The sequence below is a fragment of the Bubalus bubalis genome, chromosome 16, assembly GCF_019923935.1.
Source record: "Bubalus bubalis isolate 160015118507 breed Murrah chromosome 16, NDDB_SH_1, whole genome shotgun sequence".
Classification (NCBI taxonomy): domain Eukaryota; kingdom Metazoa; phylum Chordata; class Mammalia; order Artiodactyla; family Bovidae; genus Bubalus; species Bubalus bubalis.
Genome location: NC_059172.1, coordinates 11,338,106 through 11,355,631, shown reverse-complemented (window position 1 = coordinate 11,355,631; position 17,526 = coordinate 11,338,106). Strand labels below are relative to the sequence as shown.

The window sequence follows — 17,526 nt, the reverse complement described above, 5'->3', positions numbered from 1 at the left end:
TCAAGGCATAGAGCTATGAATTCGTCATACTCATTCCTTTTACTCATGTTTTTCCTACTCCATCCCATCTTAGTCCTAGTCTCTTTTCTAACAAGGTTCCAGAAATACATAGGAAGTATGGTATCTTGAGAGCATATCAAATATTGTTCTTTGGTTTGGGGGGAGGCTATACATATTTGAAATTGATTGTACAATAGTATTTAATGCCTAAGTGATGGGTATATTAAGCACACTAATTTTATAGAGTAGTTATCACTTTAGTCCAGACAGGGGAGAAGAATGAACCAAACCTCTTAATCAGCCATCATTAAACCTGTAAGAGACTAAATCCCAGAAAGGAAGTAGAGGGAGAAGAAAACAGCCCACACAAGTGTTCTCACACATCAGCGGCCTAGTTGAGTGAAAGTTGCTAGCTACGTGTTATCTGGAGCGAGTACTATAGGGGCATGGTTCTGAAAATTAAAGATCTGATTGCTTTTTAGCTGACCTACTCTCTGATTTCCTTCTAATTTTGATTATTCAGTAACATTTTGGGTTTAAGTTAAATCTGAGTCACAGTTGCTTTTCTGCTTTCAATTTGATTGCACTTTTCTTTTCATTTTCTAGTTTGGTGAGGATTCCTCAACTTCCAGTATGATGTCTGTGAACTTTGATGTTCAAGCAAATCAGAGTGATATCAGTGATTTGGTCAAGTCTTCTCCCGTAGCCCATTCTGTTCTCTGGATCTGGGGCAGGGACTCTGATGCATACAGGGTAAGTTAGTAGAGGATGATGAAGGAGTTTTCTCAGACAATCAGATTTCTTAAAGGAGTGGCCTTCAACCTGCTGATTAATATGGGCCCAGTCACTGTTAGGAGTTATTAAGCTTAGATTAAATGGAAGGCCTTCTGCTAGGTGGTGGATAAGTAAGACATAGGACCTGTCTTGATTTCTTGCCAGCCACATGGGGCACATAGACACCCTGATGTCAAATCAAAGCTCTAATAAAATTACCAGCCCTCACAAGTTTCTAAATTTGACCTCAGTGTATGTCTGTATATATTTCATGTATTCAATCAGCACTCTTTTATTGAGCTGACAACTATATACCAGGTTCCTTGCTCTGCTGGAGCTCACATTGTAGCAGAAGATACAGAAAATAAACAAGTAAATGAATATGTATTTCCAAGCTAGCTAAGAGATAATTATATGTTAGCCAATGGAGATATCAAGATATGAAGACAGAAACATTGTATGTTTCTTTTTTTACAGTGTTAGTCACTCAGTCATGTCCGATTCTTTGTGACTCCATAGACTGTAGCCTGCCAGGATCCTCTGCCCATGGGGTTTTCTAGGCAAGAATAGTGGAGTGGGTAGCCATGCTCTTCTCCAGGGATCTTCCCAACCCAGGGATCGAACCTGGGTCTCCTGCATTACAGGCAGATTCACCACCATCTGAGCCACCAGGGAAGCCCTCACTACTAAATTTTCAGGAATTTAACAGAATTAATTACAGCCACTTATATTTAATTATATGAAATATAAACTCCCAAGTTTGAAAGCTTCAGGCTGTAAGTTTAGTAAACGTCTGGTACTAATTATTTATATTTAGAAAAATGGAATTTTACAAATAAAATAATTGCTAAACTTTGGCATTGGCAAAAAAAAAAGGTCTTAGTTAAGGGAAAAATAGTTTTCTGTGCCAATTTCTCACGTATCTCTATGCTTCCAGGTATGTGTCACAAACTTCACCTCTAATTGACTTAAAAGAAAATTCACCTCGTATTATAGGAAATCCAAAGATAGAGCAAACTTTGGCTTTGGTTGAACAGTGGCCCAGTAACGCATTGCTTTCCTCTTCTTTAATTTGGTATCCACTGTATTGGTTCCATCCGAAAGCTGGTCTTCCTCATGGTAATGAGGCGACAGCCAGCAACAGCTGAAGGAATGTGCTTCTGTGGCTTAAGAGACTAAAACTGGCATTTCTTTCCTGGAATCCCAAAGCAAACCTCTCCCTGTGTCTTAGTGGCTCAGCTGAGTTAAGCCGCCCAACCCTGAGCCAGTTTGTGGTAGAGCAGGTAGAATTATTGACTTAAGACTAACAATCTGCAGTAGAAAGAATATTCTAGAGTCTACCTCAGTCTCTAGATCCTAAAATACTAAATTGTTATTTGGTTTTCCTAGTAACATTTATGTTCTTTTAAAAGTTCATTTAGCATGTTGAAATATTGACTCTGAAGAAATTTATGAGAAACTTTTTTTTCTCTGTTAGGACAAGCAGCATATTCTGTGGCCTAAAAGAGCTGATTGTGCAGAAAGCTATCCTAGAGTCCCCGTTGGTGGGGAATTGCCAACGTATTTTCTGCCTCCGGAAAACAAAGGACTCAGGCAAGTGCTTATGGATATGGCAAAGCACTTGATTCTGCATGATTGTCATCTGGCGGTTCTTTGAGAGCACCAGCCTTGGACCTGAAAGGTTAAGTCTTTATTTTGAAGTCACCCAAACTTTGAAAATATGAATTTTGTTCCTTTTTCTTGTGCCAGGATCCACGAACTCAACAGTGATGATTATTCTTCAGAAGAAGAGGCCCAAACCCCTGACTGTTCCATAACTGACATCAGAAAAAGCCAGACCCTGTCCTACTTAGTCAAAGAATTAGAGGTCCGCATGGATCTGAAAGCCAAAATGCCAGATGACCATGCACGAAAAGTAAGGCTCACTTAGGCTTGGTGTTTATTGCCGTCCATTCTGGGTGATTTCACAAGCCTCATTGGTGGAGCAAAAATTAAATAGAGGGCAGTTGTTGAGCTCTAAGTTTATAAAACTGAAGGATTAAGTTAAAGAATTAGTGAAATTATTAAGAAGTCAGTCATGCTGTTGAAGGACTGCCAGGAAAGTGTTCCTTGGGGTTGCTGTTTACACAGACCACCTAAGCACTGTTCCTCTAAGAGGGCTGCAAAGGTGAGCACACACAACTCTGTTTACCTAGTGGAGGCCATTCCGACCACTGCAGTTTAGCTTTGCGTCCTCCAAGCCACCAGAAGTTTGCATCATTGAAACTGAAAGCTTGAGGATTCCCTTTCCTTGGCCTTATCAACCCTGCTTTGGACTCATATGAGGTCCTTAGGAATTTGTATGAATTTGATAACCTCTTTAAATACGTTCTGTTAGGCTGTCTTCTGTAGTTCCTATAAGTTATGTGTAACTAGGAATCTTATTACTGAATATAAATCCTAGGGTAAACACCATTCCATGGATACAAATGAAAAAATTTCCTTTTTACAGAGAAAACAAACCATCACAATGACCTTTGTTAAATTTAATTTTGAAACTATGAGTAGTTACTGCTTTCATTCAACATTTACTGAAGCAAAAAAACATGTTTCAGGCAGTGTTTGGAGTTCTAGGAATACAAAGATAAACAGACCATGATCCCTCTCTTAGAGTTGTTCACAGTTACATAAATGCTGCAGGAATATAAAGTGATTAACTGAGGATCTGATGCTTTTCCAGTTAGGAAGGATAGCAGATAATTGCATCAGGTATTGCATGCTTTGTTTTCTGAATAATTTCTCATTTGGTTCTGGATGCTTAGGTTGACTTTAATGGGGAAGTGATAGATCATCTTAATATGTATGTGCTGTATATGTCTTTTAGTTAAAGGAAACTAAGGCATACGTGTGAGTAAGGTAACACCTGTTGGTGTGTCAGTGACCTCATGTTATGTATATAAATTATAAATGTCTATTCAAATTAGCTGTTCCTGATGAGCTCAAGTAAAGATTGCTGCCTGTAGAAATTCTTTTCAAATGTCTTCCCTGTTATTTTCAATTGATTCAGTCTTCCTTTTAATGTTTTCAGATTTTGCTTTCCCGTATTAATAACTATACTATCCCAGAAGAAGAAATTGGGTCTTTCTTATTTCATGCTATTAACAAGGTGAGCCGCCTACTTCAGACATCTGAAATTTAAATGCTGGGTAATTGTAATTAAAAGTTACAATGCATGTATTAAAAATTCTTTTGAGCATGAGTTCTGTCTTCTTGAATTAAGTGAAGTATTTGGGCTTTTGCAGCCTAATGCTCCTGTCTGGCTGATCCTCAATGAAGCTGGACTCTACTGGAGAGCAGTAGGAAATAGCACTTTTGCTATTGCTTGTCTTCAGAGGGCATTGAATTTGGCTCCCCTTCAATACCAGGATGTTCCTCTTGTTAACTTGGCCAACCTTTTGATTCACTATGGCCTTCATCTTGACGCCACTAAACTGCTACTTCAAGCTTTGGCCATCAATAGCTCTGAGGTGAGGTTTCATGTTCCTTTGTAGCAATATGTACTACGTAGTGGTAACTCAAATTCAGAGTATTCGTTGTATTTTTGTAGACAGGGCATAAAAAAAATCGCATTTTTTATTTTTCAGAGTAGAATTTGCATACTGTAAGAGGGCTTTTGTTGTATTTTTGGTGTGTTTATCTCTATTTTAAAGGAAGTTTATAAATTATGCAGTTTATTTTTAGAAACATATTTAAAAATGACACAGCTGCTAAAAATATACTGCCACCTTTTTATGTCGGAAACATCTGCTTCTCACTTTAGCCTACTCATTACAGCATGCACATCCTTTAGTATTATATTGTTTTACAACTTGAAATCTTTATGCCAACCAAGCCAGAGCCCAGTTTAAAGGTTGCTTTGATAAGGGTAGGTAGGTTCGTACCTTGAACCTTCCTCATGCAGCCCATGGAGTTACACCTCTGCTTTGTAGTTTATTACTTCATTTCATAGTTTCTAAAATACCACTTCCTTTTTTTTTTTCATATATTAACATCTCTGAAATAAGGATACATGTTACAATTGATGACATTTTAGGTTTGATAAAATGCAGTTATAATAAATATACAATTAAATTGCTTTTATACTTAGTGTCTAAATGTTTCCAAGTTTTATACCCAAAGAAACTTGTAGAAGAACTGTGCATGAAAGGCTTAGGTTTATTTGAGGTGTCCCAAAACTAAATTTCTTTCAGTATTAGCAGGAAATGTTGCCTATTACAAGTTTCCTTTGAAATACACAAATTCACAAGTGAATTCTAAGTAGAAGTTTACAACCACTGTGTTATATACAAAGGCCAACTTGCCAGAGAAGTACATCAAATATTTATCAAATGTTTACAGTGTCAGGTGTGAGTGTGGTAGAACAGATGCTCTGTATGGGATGTGATAAAGGGAGCACCCAAATAGAAGGCTCAGCACAGCTATATTCCCTTCATACTTGTCATGGTTCACTTTTTGGCACCATCACCCAAGGCAGTTAGGCAATATTCTTCTGAAGAAAAAAGAGCTCCTTTAAAGATTTGTTACCTTTCTGTATTTGAAAATTCTACTAAAATTTCAGTTAAATACTGTGGTACTGTAATAAGAATAAAAAGATAAATAAGTGAATCAGGGTAAATACCCCTGAATATACCTTCATCAGACCCTAACCCTGACTGCCAACATTTGGAAGTATTTCCTTGTAAGCTTTCCCTCTACATAAATATTCTGTATATTGTAACTTTACTGTTACTTTGCTAAGTAACTTCAGTTGTGTCCAACTCTTTGTGACCCTATGCATTGTAGCCTGCCAGGCTCCTCTGTCCATGGGATTCTCTAGGCAAGAACACTGGAGTGGGTTGCCATGCCCTCCTCCAGGGGGTCTTTCCAACCCAGGGATCGAACCCACATCTTGTGTGGTCCTGCATTGCAGGAGGATTCTTTACCACTGAACCACCAAGGAAGCCCCTTACTGTAACTTTGGTAATCTTTAAACCTTATTATATAAAAAAACATGACTATATAGTTTTTATAGCCATCAATTCAAATGATTGTGTAAAGAAAATTTTCTTAGGAAAGATTGCTGGTAGAATGAATATTTTGATGCCTTTGATACAGACGAGTAAACAATTCAGAAAAAGATTTGAGCCAATATATGTTGCCATAATCAAGATCTGTGAATATTCATTTCTCTAGTATTATCACCAGATAATATAATTATCAAGCAATTGAAATAACTGCTAACTTTTATTGTTTTCTAGTGCACCATATGAAGCACTTTACATGTGATAACTCATTTAATCCACACAACCCTCTGAGATAAGATTTACCCATTTGATAGAAAAAGAAAACTGAAGGGATTTGTAGAAAGTCAGAGAGCTTGGATTTGAGCTCAGGGAGATTGGCCTCAGAGTTCACACTCTTTATAGTCAAGTCACACTGCTTCTGTATTAACATTTGTAAAACAAATTTACTTAAAAAAAATTTTTACTTCTCTGTTATAACAAACTTCTGTATCCTATTTTAAGGATATTTTATTTCAGTTGTATTTTTAAAGTAAAAGTTTATGTAGGAATTTTGTCCATTTTGTTAGAATCTTTAAAAATTTTACATAAATTCTTTATACAATAAAATCTTTAAACTCCATCTGTCATATGTTAAAAATACTTTCTCTCTTTGCCTTCTTATCTTAGCTTTTAAAAATTCCCTTAATTTACTATCTTATTCCTTTTGATTTCTATTCTTAGATTTAAGATGTCCTTATCAGAAGGTTGAAAAAAATAGTCCTTTAAATAGTTGACTCTTGGATATACACAGATCTTTTCCTATGCTGTCTTCTAGATGTTTTATAGTTTCAGCTTGTACATCTAGACCTATGATCCATTTAAAGTTAAATTTTCTTTGTAATGTTAGGTAGGGTCAAAGTTCATATCCACATGGATATCCACTTGTTCCAGAACCATATCTCAAGAACACTGTTCTTTTCTTATTGACTCATGTATCAACTTTGCTCTGAACTCCAGACTCCTTTATTCAGCAGTTTATCTGACATCTCCACTTGAATGTCTGAAACACACTGAATGTCTGAAACACTAAAACTGCAGGCCAAAACTAAGCTCCCTAACATTGTTCCAATTTGGTCTTGGTCTTCCCCATTTCTGTAAACGGTGAAGCCAGTAGTTCAAGACAGAAACTTAGAGTTATCCTTCGTACCTTTCTCCTCTCAGGGCAGATGCAATCTATTGACTAAGCCTGCTGATTCTGTTTTTAAAATATACCCAGAATTTCACGATTTATCTTCATCTCCACTGCTGTCTTCTCTGGTGGCTCAGCTGGTAAAGAATCGGCCTGCAATGCAGGAGACCTGGGTTCAATCCCTGGGTTGGGAAGATCTGCTGGAGAAGGGAACCCGCTCCAATATTCTGGCCTGAAGAAGTCCATGGACAGAGGAGCCTGGCAGGCTACAGTCCAGGGGTCTCAAAGAGTCAGAAACAACTGAGCAACTTTCTCTTCACTTCCACTGCTATCTTATCCAAACCATCATTATCTTTTATCCAAACCATCATTATCTTTTATCTAGATTATTTCAGTAGCCTCCTAACTAGCTTCTGTTTTTTGCTTTTATTGCCCTATACTCTATTCAGATTATAGCAAACAATGAGATTATTATTAAAAATCAGACGTTGTTATTTGTCGATTCAAATCTCTGCAGTGTCCCTCCATGTAACTCACAATAAGAGACAAGAATTTATAATGGGGTACAAAGTCCTACGTGACCTTGTTACTTTTCCTGCCTCATATCTGTGGGATCGATCCATTGGTCATTCTGTCGGAGCCTCACTTGCCTCCATGCAGTTCCTTGAACGTGCTAGCTGTGGTCCCTCCTCAGGACCTTTGCATTTTCTGTTCTTCCTGCTTGGAATGCTTCTTCCACTGAGATTCTTCCTAGTTTGTGCCTCATCTCCTTAAGATCTTTTACAAACACTAACTTCTCAGTGAGCCTTTCCATTACTGCTCTATATGAAATGCCACTCTCTTCCCAACTCTTACACTACTTACGTCTCTTCCCTGCTGTTGTTTATCACATTTTACTCACAGTTGTGTGACATCCCCACAGTTGTGTGACATGAGACTATAAGATCCACTGAGGCAGAGGTTTATCTTTCTTATTTTCTGCTATCCCCAGTGTGAAAAACAGTATTTGAAACACAATGAAAACAATCACTCAGTAATTATTTTCTGACTGAATTAGAAAATTACTCTTTTTTTCTAAAATGCTAACCAGTTCGTCTGAATACAAGATATTTGCCCCAACTATCATTCTAGCTGTAGGGATAATCATACTTTGTTTCCTTATGGAAAATATAAAGACACTTATTTTAAGTACGGAATTTAATTTTATATCTTGTAAACCTCTAAGTATTATTTTAAATGTAACTTGAGAACTACTCACATTAGACCTCTTTAATCTGGAATATTTTGTAAACCTTGGCTTGGTTATAGTGAGATATTTGTGATGACCTAACAGCCTGAATCAGAAGCAAGTAGCTGATAAATTATAGGTGTTACATGTTCTAATATCTTGTGATTTATAGTCTATGGAAACTTAAATAGAATTTGTATCCTGCTGTTGTGTGAAAATTGTATATATCATAATTATGTTGAATTGGTTCATAGTTCTTTTCAAGTCTACTGTATCCTACTTTTCTGTCTATTCATTCTTTTAATTTTGAAAGTTTGATATTGAAAATTGTAATATATAGTGGAACTGTGTAACTTTGTTCCGTATTCTCCAAGTCTTCTGTAAATGTATCATCATACTTTCATGATTTAAAAAAGAAAAAAATTATAGGTATTGCTTTTCATGGAGATATACTGTGCAGTTTGGAAATACAACATTCTTCGATCTTTTAAAATATTTTTAATGATAAAATAAGTGTAGAATAAATGGTTTGTACACAGCAAATAGTAAGCATAGGCATATTTCCACTAAAATGACCTCAACTGAATACTTTGGGCTGCTTATAAAAACAAAGTCTCACAAAACAGTTGGAAAATAAAATGTTAAGACTATTTACAATAGCATCAAAAAAGCAGATATCTAGAAATAAATCTAAAGGAAGATGCACAAGATTTCTGTCATGAAAACATTGCTAAGGGGAAAACCTAAATAAATGGTTGTATGTTGATACATCATGTACATGGATTGGAAGATTCAGTATCGTTAAGGTGTAAGTTCTCTTTAAGTTGATTTATAGGTTCAATTTCATCCCAAACTCCCAGCAATTGCATGCATTTGTGCGTGTGAATTGATGAATAGTTTCAAAAATCTACATAAAAATGGATCTTAGAATAGCACAAAGGTTTGGGGGTTAGGGAAATAAAAACAGAGTTGGAAGACTTACCAGATTTCGAGACTTACTGTAATTAAATCACTGGAATTGGCACAAAGATACTCAAATATACAAGTGGAACACAATAGAGAAATTAGAAATAGGCTGATTTATGACAAAGGCACACCTGTAGTTTAGTGTTTTGGGGGAGCTTTGGGTTTTTCAGTAAGTAGTAATGGAGTACTTGGATATCCCCTATGGAAAAATAAATGAACCTTGACTCCTACCTCATGTTGTATACAAAATTAATTTGAGGTGGATCATGTACCATAATGTGAAAGATAAAACAATAAAACTTCTTGATGAAAACATAGGAGAAAGTCTTTATTACCTTATAGCTGGCAAAGATTTCAGAAAGCACTAACTACAAAAGAAAAAAATATGTAAACTGAACTTCATTAAAATTAAGAGTTTCTGTTTATCAAAAGATACCATTAAGAAAATAAAAAGGCCAATGACAGACTGGGAAAGATATTTGCAATAAGTATGTCCAACAAAGTCATCATGTCTAGTATATATATAAAGAATTCCTTCAAATCAATAAGAAAAAAAAGACAACCCATTTTTTTTTAATGGGGAAAACAACAGCACTTCAGAAATAAGGGTACCAAAATGGCCACTAAGTATATGAAAAATGTTTCAATATTATTACTGATCAAGGAAATGCAAATTAAAATCACAGTGAGATGCCACTTAAGCATCTCACTAAAACAGCTAAATTTTAAAAACTGACAATACCAAGTCAGTGAATTCTCACACTTGCTTGTAGGAGTATTAAGTCTGTATGTCCATTTTGGAAAACTATTTGCTTGGATCTGATAAAACTAAATGTATGCCTATCTTAAGATCCACTTCTAAATGTATACCCAAGGAAAATGAGTAATATGTCTATCAGAAGACATTTACAACAATGTTCACTTCATAGTAAATTTATCTGTGGTAGATCAAAAACTACAAACAATCCAGTAACAGCCTATCGGTAGCAGAATGGATAAACAAACAATGTGGTGTATTCACATGTGGAAACACTCATTTCTGTTCAGTCGCTCAGTCATGTCCGACTCTTTGCGACCCCATGAATCACAGCACGCCAGGCCTCCCTGTCCATCACCAACTCCTGGAGTTCACTCAGACTCACGTCCATCGAGTCGGTGATGCCATCCAGCCATCTCATCCTCTGTCGTCCCCTCCTCCTCCTGCCCCCAATCCCTCTGTCATCCCCTTCTCCTCCTGCCCCCAAGCCCTCCCAGCATCAGTCTTTTCCAGTGAGTCAACTCTTCACATGAGGTGGCCAAAGTACTGGAGTTTCAGCTTTAGCATCATTCCTTCCAAAGAAATCCCAGGGCTGATCTCCTTCAGAATGGACTGGTTGGATCTCCTTGCAGTCCAAGGACTCTCAAGAGTCTTCTCCAACACCACAGTTCAAAAGTATCGATTCTTCGGCGCTCAGCCTTCTTCACAGTCCAACTCTCACATCCATACATGACCACAGGAAAAACCATAGCCTTGACTAGACGGCCCTTTGTTGGCAAAGTAATGTCTCTGCTTTTGAATATGCTCTCTAGGTTGGTCATAACTTTCCTTCCAAGGAGTAAGCATCTTTTAATTTCATGGCTGCAGTCACCATCTGCAGTGATTTTGGAGCCCAAAAAAATAAAGTCTGACACTGTTTCTGCTGTTTCCCCATGTATTTCCCGTGAAGTGATGAGACCAGATGCCATGATGTTCGTTTTCTGAATGTTGAGCTTTAAGCCAACTTTTTCACTCTCCACTTTCACTGTCATCAAGAGGCTTTTTATAGTTCCTCTTCACTTTCTACCATAAGGGTGGTGTCATCTGCATATCTGAGGTTACATTACACATCAGTTTTGTTTGTTTTTTTTTTTTTTTCCAAAAAAGAGTGAAAATATAGTATACCCAAAAAAAAAAGCTTTACAGGTTTGGTTGAGTAAAAGAAGCTACAGAAGGGTACAAGTTACATGCACAAGGGAACATGCTGTTTGATTCTATTTATGTGACATTCAAGAACAGGTGGCAGTAATCTGTGGTGATAGAAGTCACAGCATCATTATCAGTGGTTACATCTGGAGTTGGGGGTGGGGTGGCCCAAGGGAGCCTCTCAGGGTACTAGAAATGTTCTAAATGTTGTATATCTTTAGATGAGTGGTGGTTACAGCTGTACAGTTAAGACTAATGTACATTACACACTTGATGTAATTTTTATCTTAGTAAAAAGGTAAAAAATAAATTTATGTTAAACAGTTTAGAATTAGCTGATGTAAATAAAATGGACAGCTGGGGTAACTTTCATAGGATAACCTAAAAAAAAAGCCAAAAGACAAAAACTGTAAAGGTTTTGTAACTCTCGGAAAAATATTAATTCATTAACATTTTGCTGATTTTTCTTTTTTCTTTTCAGCCCCTGACCTTTTTGAGCCTGGGAAATGCTTACCTTGCCCTGAAGAATATCAGTGGGGCACTTGAGGCCTTTAGACAGGCTTTGAAATTAACTACCAAATGCCCAGAGTGTGAGAACAGCCTGAAGCTGATTCGCTGTATGCAGTTTTATCCTTTTCTGTACAACATCACCTCTTCTGTTTGCAGTGGTAAGCAGCTGTTAATCCTGGCCAAATAATGAGTTCATTTGGGATTCCTGTTTTGATCAACAGAACACAGAAAATAATTTTCTTAATTTTCCCAAGGATTTTACTTAACTAGCATAATTCTAGATACATAGAAAAGAAATTAACTCATTGTTTTCTTTATAAATACTCTGGAGCATTTGGCTTATTAGTTCTCTCCCAGAACCCTAGTTTGAGAAAGGCTGATTAAAGTATATTATTCAGTTGGGATTGATGAGCTGTAAGGTTTTTTTTCCCCTCTCAAAATCTCTGATGTTTTACAATAACTGAATGGCAATGGAAATTTTTTTCTGCCACGAATTCAAACTATGTCATGAGATTTGAAGCAGTGTTTCTCTGCTCATTCACTGAGATGCAGCTCCTTGTCTTTGAGTGAAGGTGATGCGGACCTTTACTGCACCTTTAAAATAGTCATCTGATGTGAAGTGGTATCCGCTATGCATTCTTCTGCTTTCTCCCACTGCCACCACACATATATACACATGTGCAGAAGTGTATCTACCTGGGTTAGAGGTATTTGAGTTAGTATCTAAGTCATTGTAGATTTATCAATTAGAACTCCCTAAGAGTTCCATGGTATTTTTTTTCTTCAATACTTTTTATTGAAGTATAGCTAATTTACAATGTTGTATTAATTTTTTCTGCATAGCAAAGTGATTCAATTATACATATATATATTCTTTTTTCTATTCTTTTCTATTTATGGTTTATCTTAGGATATTGAATATAATAGGTCTACAATATTTGATTATTTACTTGCTTAATCTTCACTGGGAAGAAAAAAAAGAAGTTTAACTTGAATTATGAGTGGTGCAGTTTATATACATATGGATCCTCAGTACCTTGCTTTTGTAGAGCACACAGTAGTTGCTCTTTTAATGTTCAAATTAGATCCAGTATTTGACCAGAGAACTAGTCCAGCTCCTTCTATCAGATTTTTTTTTAAGTGACACACACTTTATTAAGTAACTTGTCTAAAAGACATCAATAATTACCAGATTTGGCATCCAAATTGATTTTCTTGATTCACTTTACCACACTGCCTTAGGATTTTTAATGGAAGGCAGTTGGTCCGTTTTAAATATCAGAGCCCAGTTTTCTGGTGAAGAAACAAAGCTCAGCAGCAAAATAGCTCAGTTGCAGATCAGTGTTGAGCACTGTCTAAACTACAGTAGAATTTGTATGTGACCGTTGATGGCCTGAGACAGTGTTTTGGCAGGCAGTGTAGTGCAGTGGCTAGTGCTAGAGGCAGACAGATTCATGTTGGAGCCCTGGCTCTGCCATTACTGTCTTTCTATTCCCAGTAAAGTGTGTCCTAATCTATAAAATGAAAGACAGTAAAATCTCATATACTTTTGAGGAGAATTAAATGAGATTATTTTCACAGAGTAGGTCTTGCATAAAAGTAAGTCATTAGAAATTCATGATGAATGCAAAATATGACTCAAAAGGTTAAGAATCTTCTTGTGTAATACTAGAAAATATGTTGTGGTCTTTAAAATTTTGATGTCATCCAAGGACTGCCTTATAAACAAATTTTCACTTTTTTCAGTGAGCTGCTTATATTAATAGATTATTTCCTGTTTTCTTTATTTACTCTCACCTCTCTTGATTCTTTTCTGTTACTAGGGAGAAGGGTTTTATATCTATATAGGAGAAGGCAATGGCAACCCACTCCAGTACTCTTGCCTGGCAAATCCCATGGATGGAGGAGCCTGGTAGGCTACAGTCCATGGGGTCGCTAAGAGTCAGACACGACTGAGCGACTTCACTTTCACTTTTCACTTTCATGCATTGGAGAAGGAAATGGCAACCCACTCCAGTGTTCTTGCCTGGAGAATCCCAGGGACGGGGGAGCCTGGTGGGCTGCCGTCTCTGGGGTCACACAGAGTCGGACACGACTGAAGCAACTTAGCAGCAGCAGCAGCAGGGATAACTTTTCTAAAAGCCTTTTCTTCTCTTAGCATTTTAGTTTCTTTTTTTTTTTTTTTTTTTTTTTTTTTGCCACCCTGAACAGTATGTAGATCTTTCCCAGCCAGGGATCAAACCCATGCCCCCTGCAGTGGAAGCATGGAGGCTCAACCACTGGACCACCAGGAAAGTCCAGTATTTTAGTTTTTTGAAATTTATTATTATTTTATGTCACTGATGTCAAGAGAGGAAATTAGTTGTCTTGAGCATTTTCCCCCAGAACATGATCTCAACTAGTTCAGGAAACTATTATCTTGAAACAGATCTTTCTCAAAATTATAGTATCTGATAGTCCAGTTTATTCCAAGAATATTATTGGATCCAATACAATAACAATAAAATAGAATAATTTGACTTGGGAAGAGAGAATACCATTTTTAATTCTTTCAGAGAGAGCCCGTTTAAAAATTTTTTTTAATTAAAAAAAATAGACCTTTTTACATTGCAGATAATTGGTTTAGAAAAGAATCCAGTGTCTTTTAACTCCTAAAAAAATAATATTACCCCTAATGGAAATGTATGCTGTAGCATTTTCTAGGTTTAAAAACTCATTAATAATACTGAACTAATTTCAGTATTAAAGTTTTCTTTGACAGTGGTTTTGTATTACTTGTTTCCACAATAATCTTATTTATTGATGGTTGCTTTGCCAAGTTCCAACTTGGAAAAGCTGAAATTGAGAGATGCAAACACCTCTAATCAAAATGATGAACTTCTTATATTTCAAAACCTAACAGTTGCATTTATTCCAGTTATCTCTGAGCTTTACTAAATGCTTAATGAAAAAGAAGGCAAGATCTCTGAGTAATGATTAGCATTTCTTTACCTTCAAATGATTCTGTCTACCCTTTACTTTTTCATTTTTGCAATATTGAAAGAATCTTAAGTTATCTTACTTATTTGACATATTATCTGTCTAAAGGTTTTACTATGACTATACCAAGGTCTCCAGAGACAGCAAGACTTGTGATTCTATTTCCATATAATAATGAAGGAATCTGTATTGTAATTGAGTTTTTTGGGATAAGAATTTAAGCTGCCCTTATTCACCCTTTCCCAACCTATAAAATTCTCTTATGAAAGTCTATCTGAAAAGCTACCAATCTGAAAGCTTTTCAGGTAAGTTTTTCAAGATCAAAAATAGTTAAGTACTCTTGGAAAACATTTTTAAAACTATTTTTCTGACCACTATTATTAATTTTCCACAAATCATTTTCTTTAAAGATCCACATTAGACACTTTTTCCGGCAAGTGTAATATAGTGTATAATCTCTTGGGTAGTATGAACTAAATGGTAAAATTGTCAGCAGTCTTTTAACATCAGCAAGTATTTTATTGCTTTTCATATATAATCATGGACGTTTTTCACACAGATTTTCAGTGTGTATTTTTTGTAATATGTGCACAAGTAATATATTTAGCTTTGAATACTGATTCATTCTGCTTAAACGTACATTATCATTATGCTCACACAGTTTTCCTGCTTCTAAAGACTTTATAGCTAACAGTGTGACATTTAGTGAAAAATCACTTATCTGACAGTTTTCCCAAACTTTGATTAATCTAGAAGTCATCTTATTTGCTGCCATTTATGCGAAGAAAATGGAAATCCACTCCAGGACTATTGCCTGGAAAACCCCATGGACAGAGGAGCCTGGTGGGCTGCAGCCCGTGGGGTCTCGCAGAGTCGGACACGACTGAGCACGTCACTACTCTCACTGTTAGCTGCATGTTCTTACAGCAACTGCTGATCAGCGTCGTCTCTCTCTCTCCTTTGAATACTATTTAGTAACCCTTGTCTTTTATAGGTATTTTATATTAACATTTCAGTTTCAAGGATCCTGCAAAGGAAAACATAATAGATTGGTTTTTTAATTGTCCACTCTCAAGTTAACAGTGAAACAGAAGCTAGTGCTTCCAGTTTTGATTAAGCAATTTATTTTGCCAGTTTTGAAATACATACTTTTTTCCCACATTTATTGGTTTGTTATTTTATAGTTTAACTTAACTAGAACTGAATTGGCCACTTTAACAAACTCTTTTCAATAACAGCATAAAGTGAAGTGAAGTGAGGTCACTCAGTCATGTCCAATTCTTTGTGACCCCATGGACTGTAGCCTGCCATGCTCCTCCGTCCATGGGATTTTCCAGGCAAAAGTACTGGAATGGGGTACCATTGCCTTCTCCAGGGGATCTTTCTGACCCAGGGATTGAACCTGGGTCTCCCACATTGTAGGCAGACGCTGTACTGTCTGAGCCACCAGGGAAGTCCAGTAACAGCATACTTGGCCTTTTTAAAAGTAAAATGGAATCTGTCAAACTTATCGTGGCTTTGAATACAAGTAAGTTCTCATGAGTGCTCATGAGAACCCTAAAAAAGGACTTTTGTAAAAAAATGAAAATAACAGTATCTCACAGAAAATGAACTTTCATGAAGCAGTAATTATTATCTTCTCTAATGATGAAAGATGGAAAATAATTTTAATAGCAGCATAAGCATAATGTGAATATTGTATCTGTAATACTTATGATAGTGGATTTTCCACACATTTATTACTCCAAACTTCTAAATGCTTTCATTCTTTAGCTTCACTGATTTGAAAATTTAAAAGTTATATCTAACAAAGATGCTTTCTACTACTTAAGCAATATATGTTTTTCTGTTATTATATCTCTGATATGCATAATTTTACTTTTAGTATTCTTCATTCAGTATTGCCTTTCTCATACTAGAAAACATAAGACCGATGGTAGGTTATGTTTATTAGACTTCATTACATGCTTATAAGTATGCCACTAACAATGGCATTGTTATTAGCTGAATATAATTTAAACATCAGCCCCTAATTTCTGATTGCTTATCTTTTCTTAATTTACTGAGACACATACCTACTTAAAATTATTGGCCCAGGTCTTCAGAAAAATGAATAAATATTATACAGAACTCAGAGTTTAGTAATTTAACTAAGTATACTTAGAAGGAAATGGCAACCCACTCTAGTATTCTTGCCTGGAGAATCCCATGGACGGAGGAGCCTGGTGGGCTACAGTCCGAGGGGTCGCAAAGAGTCAGACACGACTGAGCGACTTCACTTTCACTTTCACATATACTTAGAATGGCACGTCACTCCAGTACTCTTGCCTGGAAAATCCCGTGGATGGAGGAGCCTGGTAGGCTGCAGTCCATGCGGTCGCGAAAAGTCGGACACGACTGAGCGACTTCCCTTTCACTTTTCACTTTCATGCATTGGAGAAGGAAATGGCAACCCACTCCAGTGTTCTTGCCTAGAGAGTCCCAGGTACGGGGGAGCCTGGTGGGCTGCCGTCTGTGAGGTAACACAGAGTCGGACACTACTGAAGTGACTTAGCAGCAGCACATACTTGGAATTTTTATATATGTTTCTCTATAATATGTATTTGAAAGCTTGTTCCATTATAGAAAAAAGAATTTCCAAATCATGTACATGATCTTTTTCTTTTTAAAGATTTTTATTCTTTGATGTAGACCATTTTAAATCTTTATTGACTTTGTTACAATATTGCTTGTGTTTCGTGTTTTGACTTTTTGGCTGTGAGGCATGTGGGCGCTTAGCTGCCCCACCAGGGATCAGCACCTCCTGCATTGCAAGGTGAAGTCTCAACCCCTGGACCACCAAGGGAGTCCCTACATGAGCTGTAATATCTTTTCCAGTGTGTGAAAGAATTATCCTGTGTTGTCTTTATAGTGTTTC

General features: G+C 36.6%; 1 protein-coding gene across 5 annotated transcripts in view; it reads left to right on the top strand.

Moving 5' to 3' along the window:
- The window catches only part of TTC17 (tetratricopeptide repeat domain 17), a 126,458-nt gene that overhangs the window by 42,788 nt on the left and 66,144 nt on the right, over window positions 1-17,526 (top strand). For all 5 annotated transcript variants that reach the window (XM_025266201.3, XM_025266200.3, XM_025266204.3 and 2 more), the window contains 6 exons: window positions 607-753; window positions 2,252-2,367; window positions 2,524-2,689; window positions 3,842-3,919; window positions 4,056-4,280; window positions 11,602-11,788. In XM_025266201.3, the coding sequence (XP_025121986.3) occupies window positions 607-753; window positions 2,252-2,367; window positions 2,524-2,689; window positions 3,842-3,919; window positions 4,056-4,280; window positions 11,602-11,788 (919 nt within the window). The remainder of the gene's footprint in view (window positions 1-606; window positions 754-2,251; window positions 2,368-2,523; window positions 2,690-3,841; window positions 3,920-4,055; window positions 4,281-11,601; window positions 11,789-17,526) is intronic.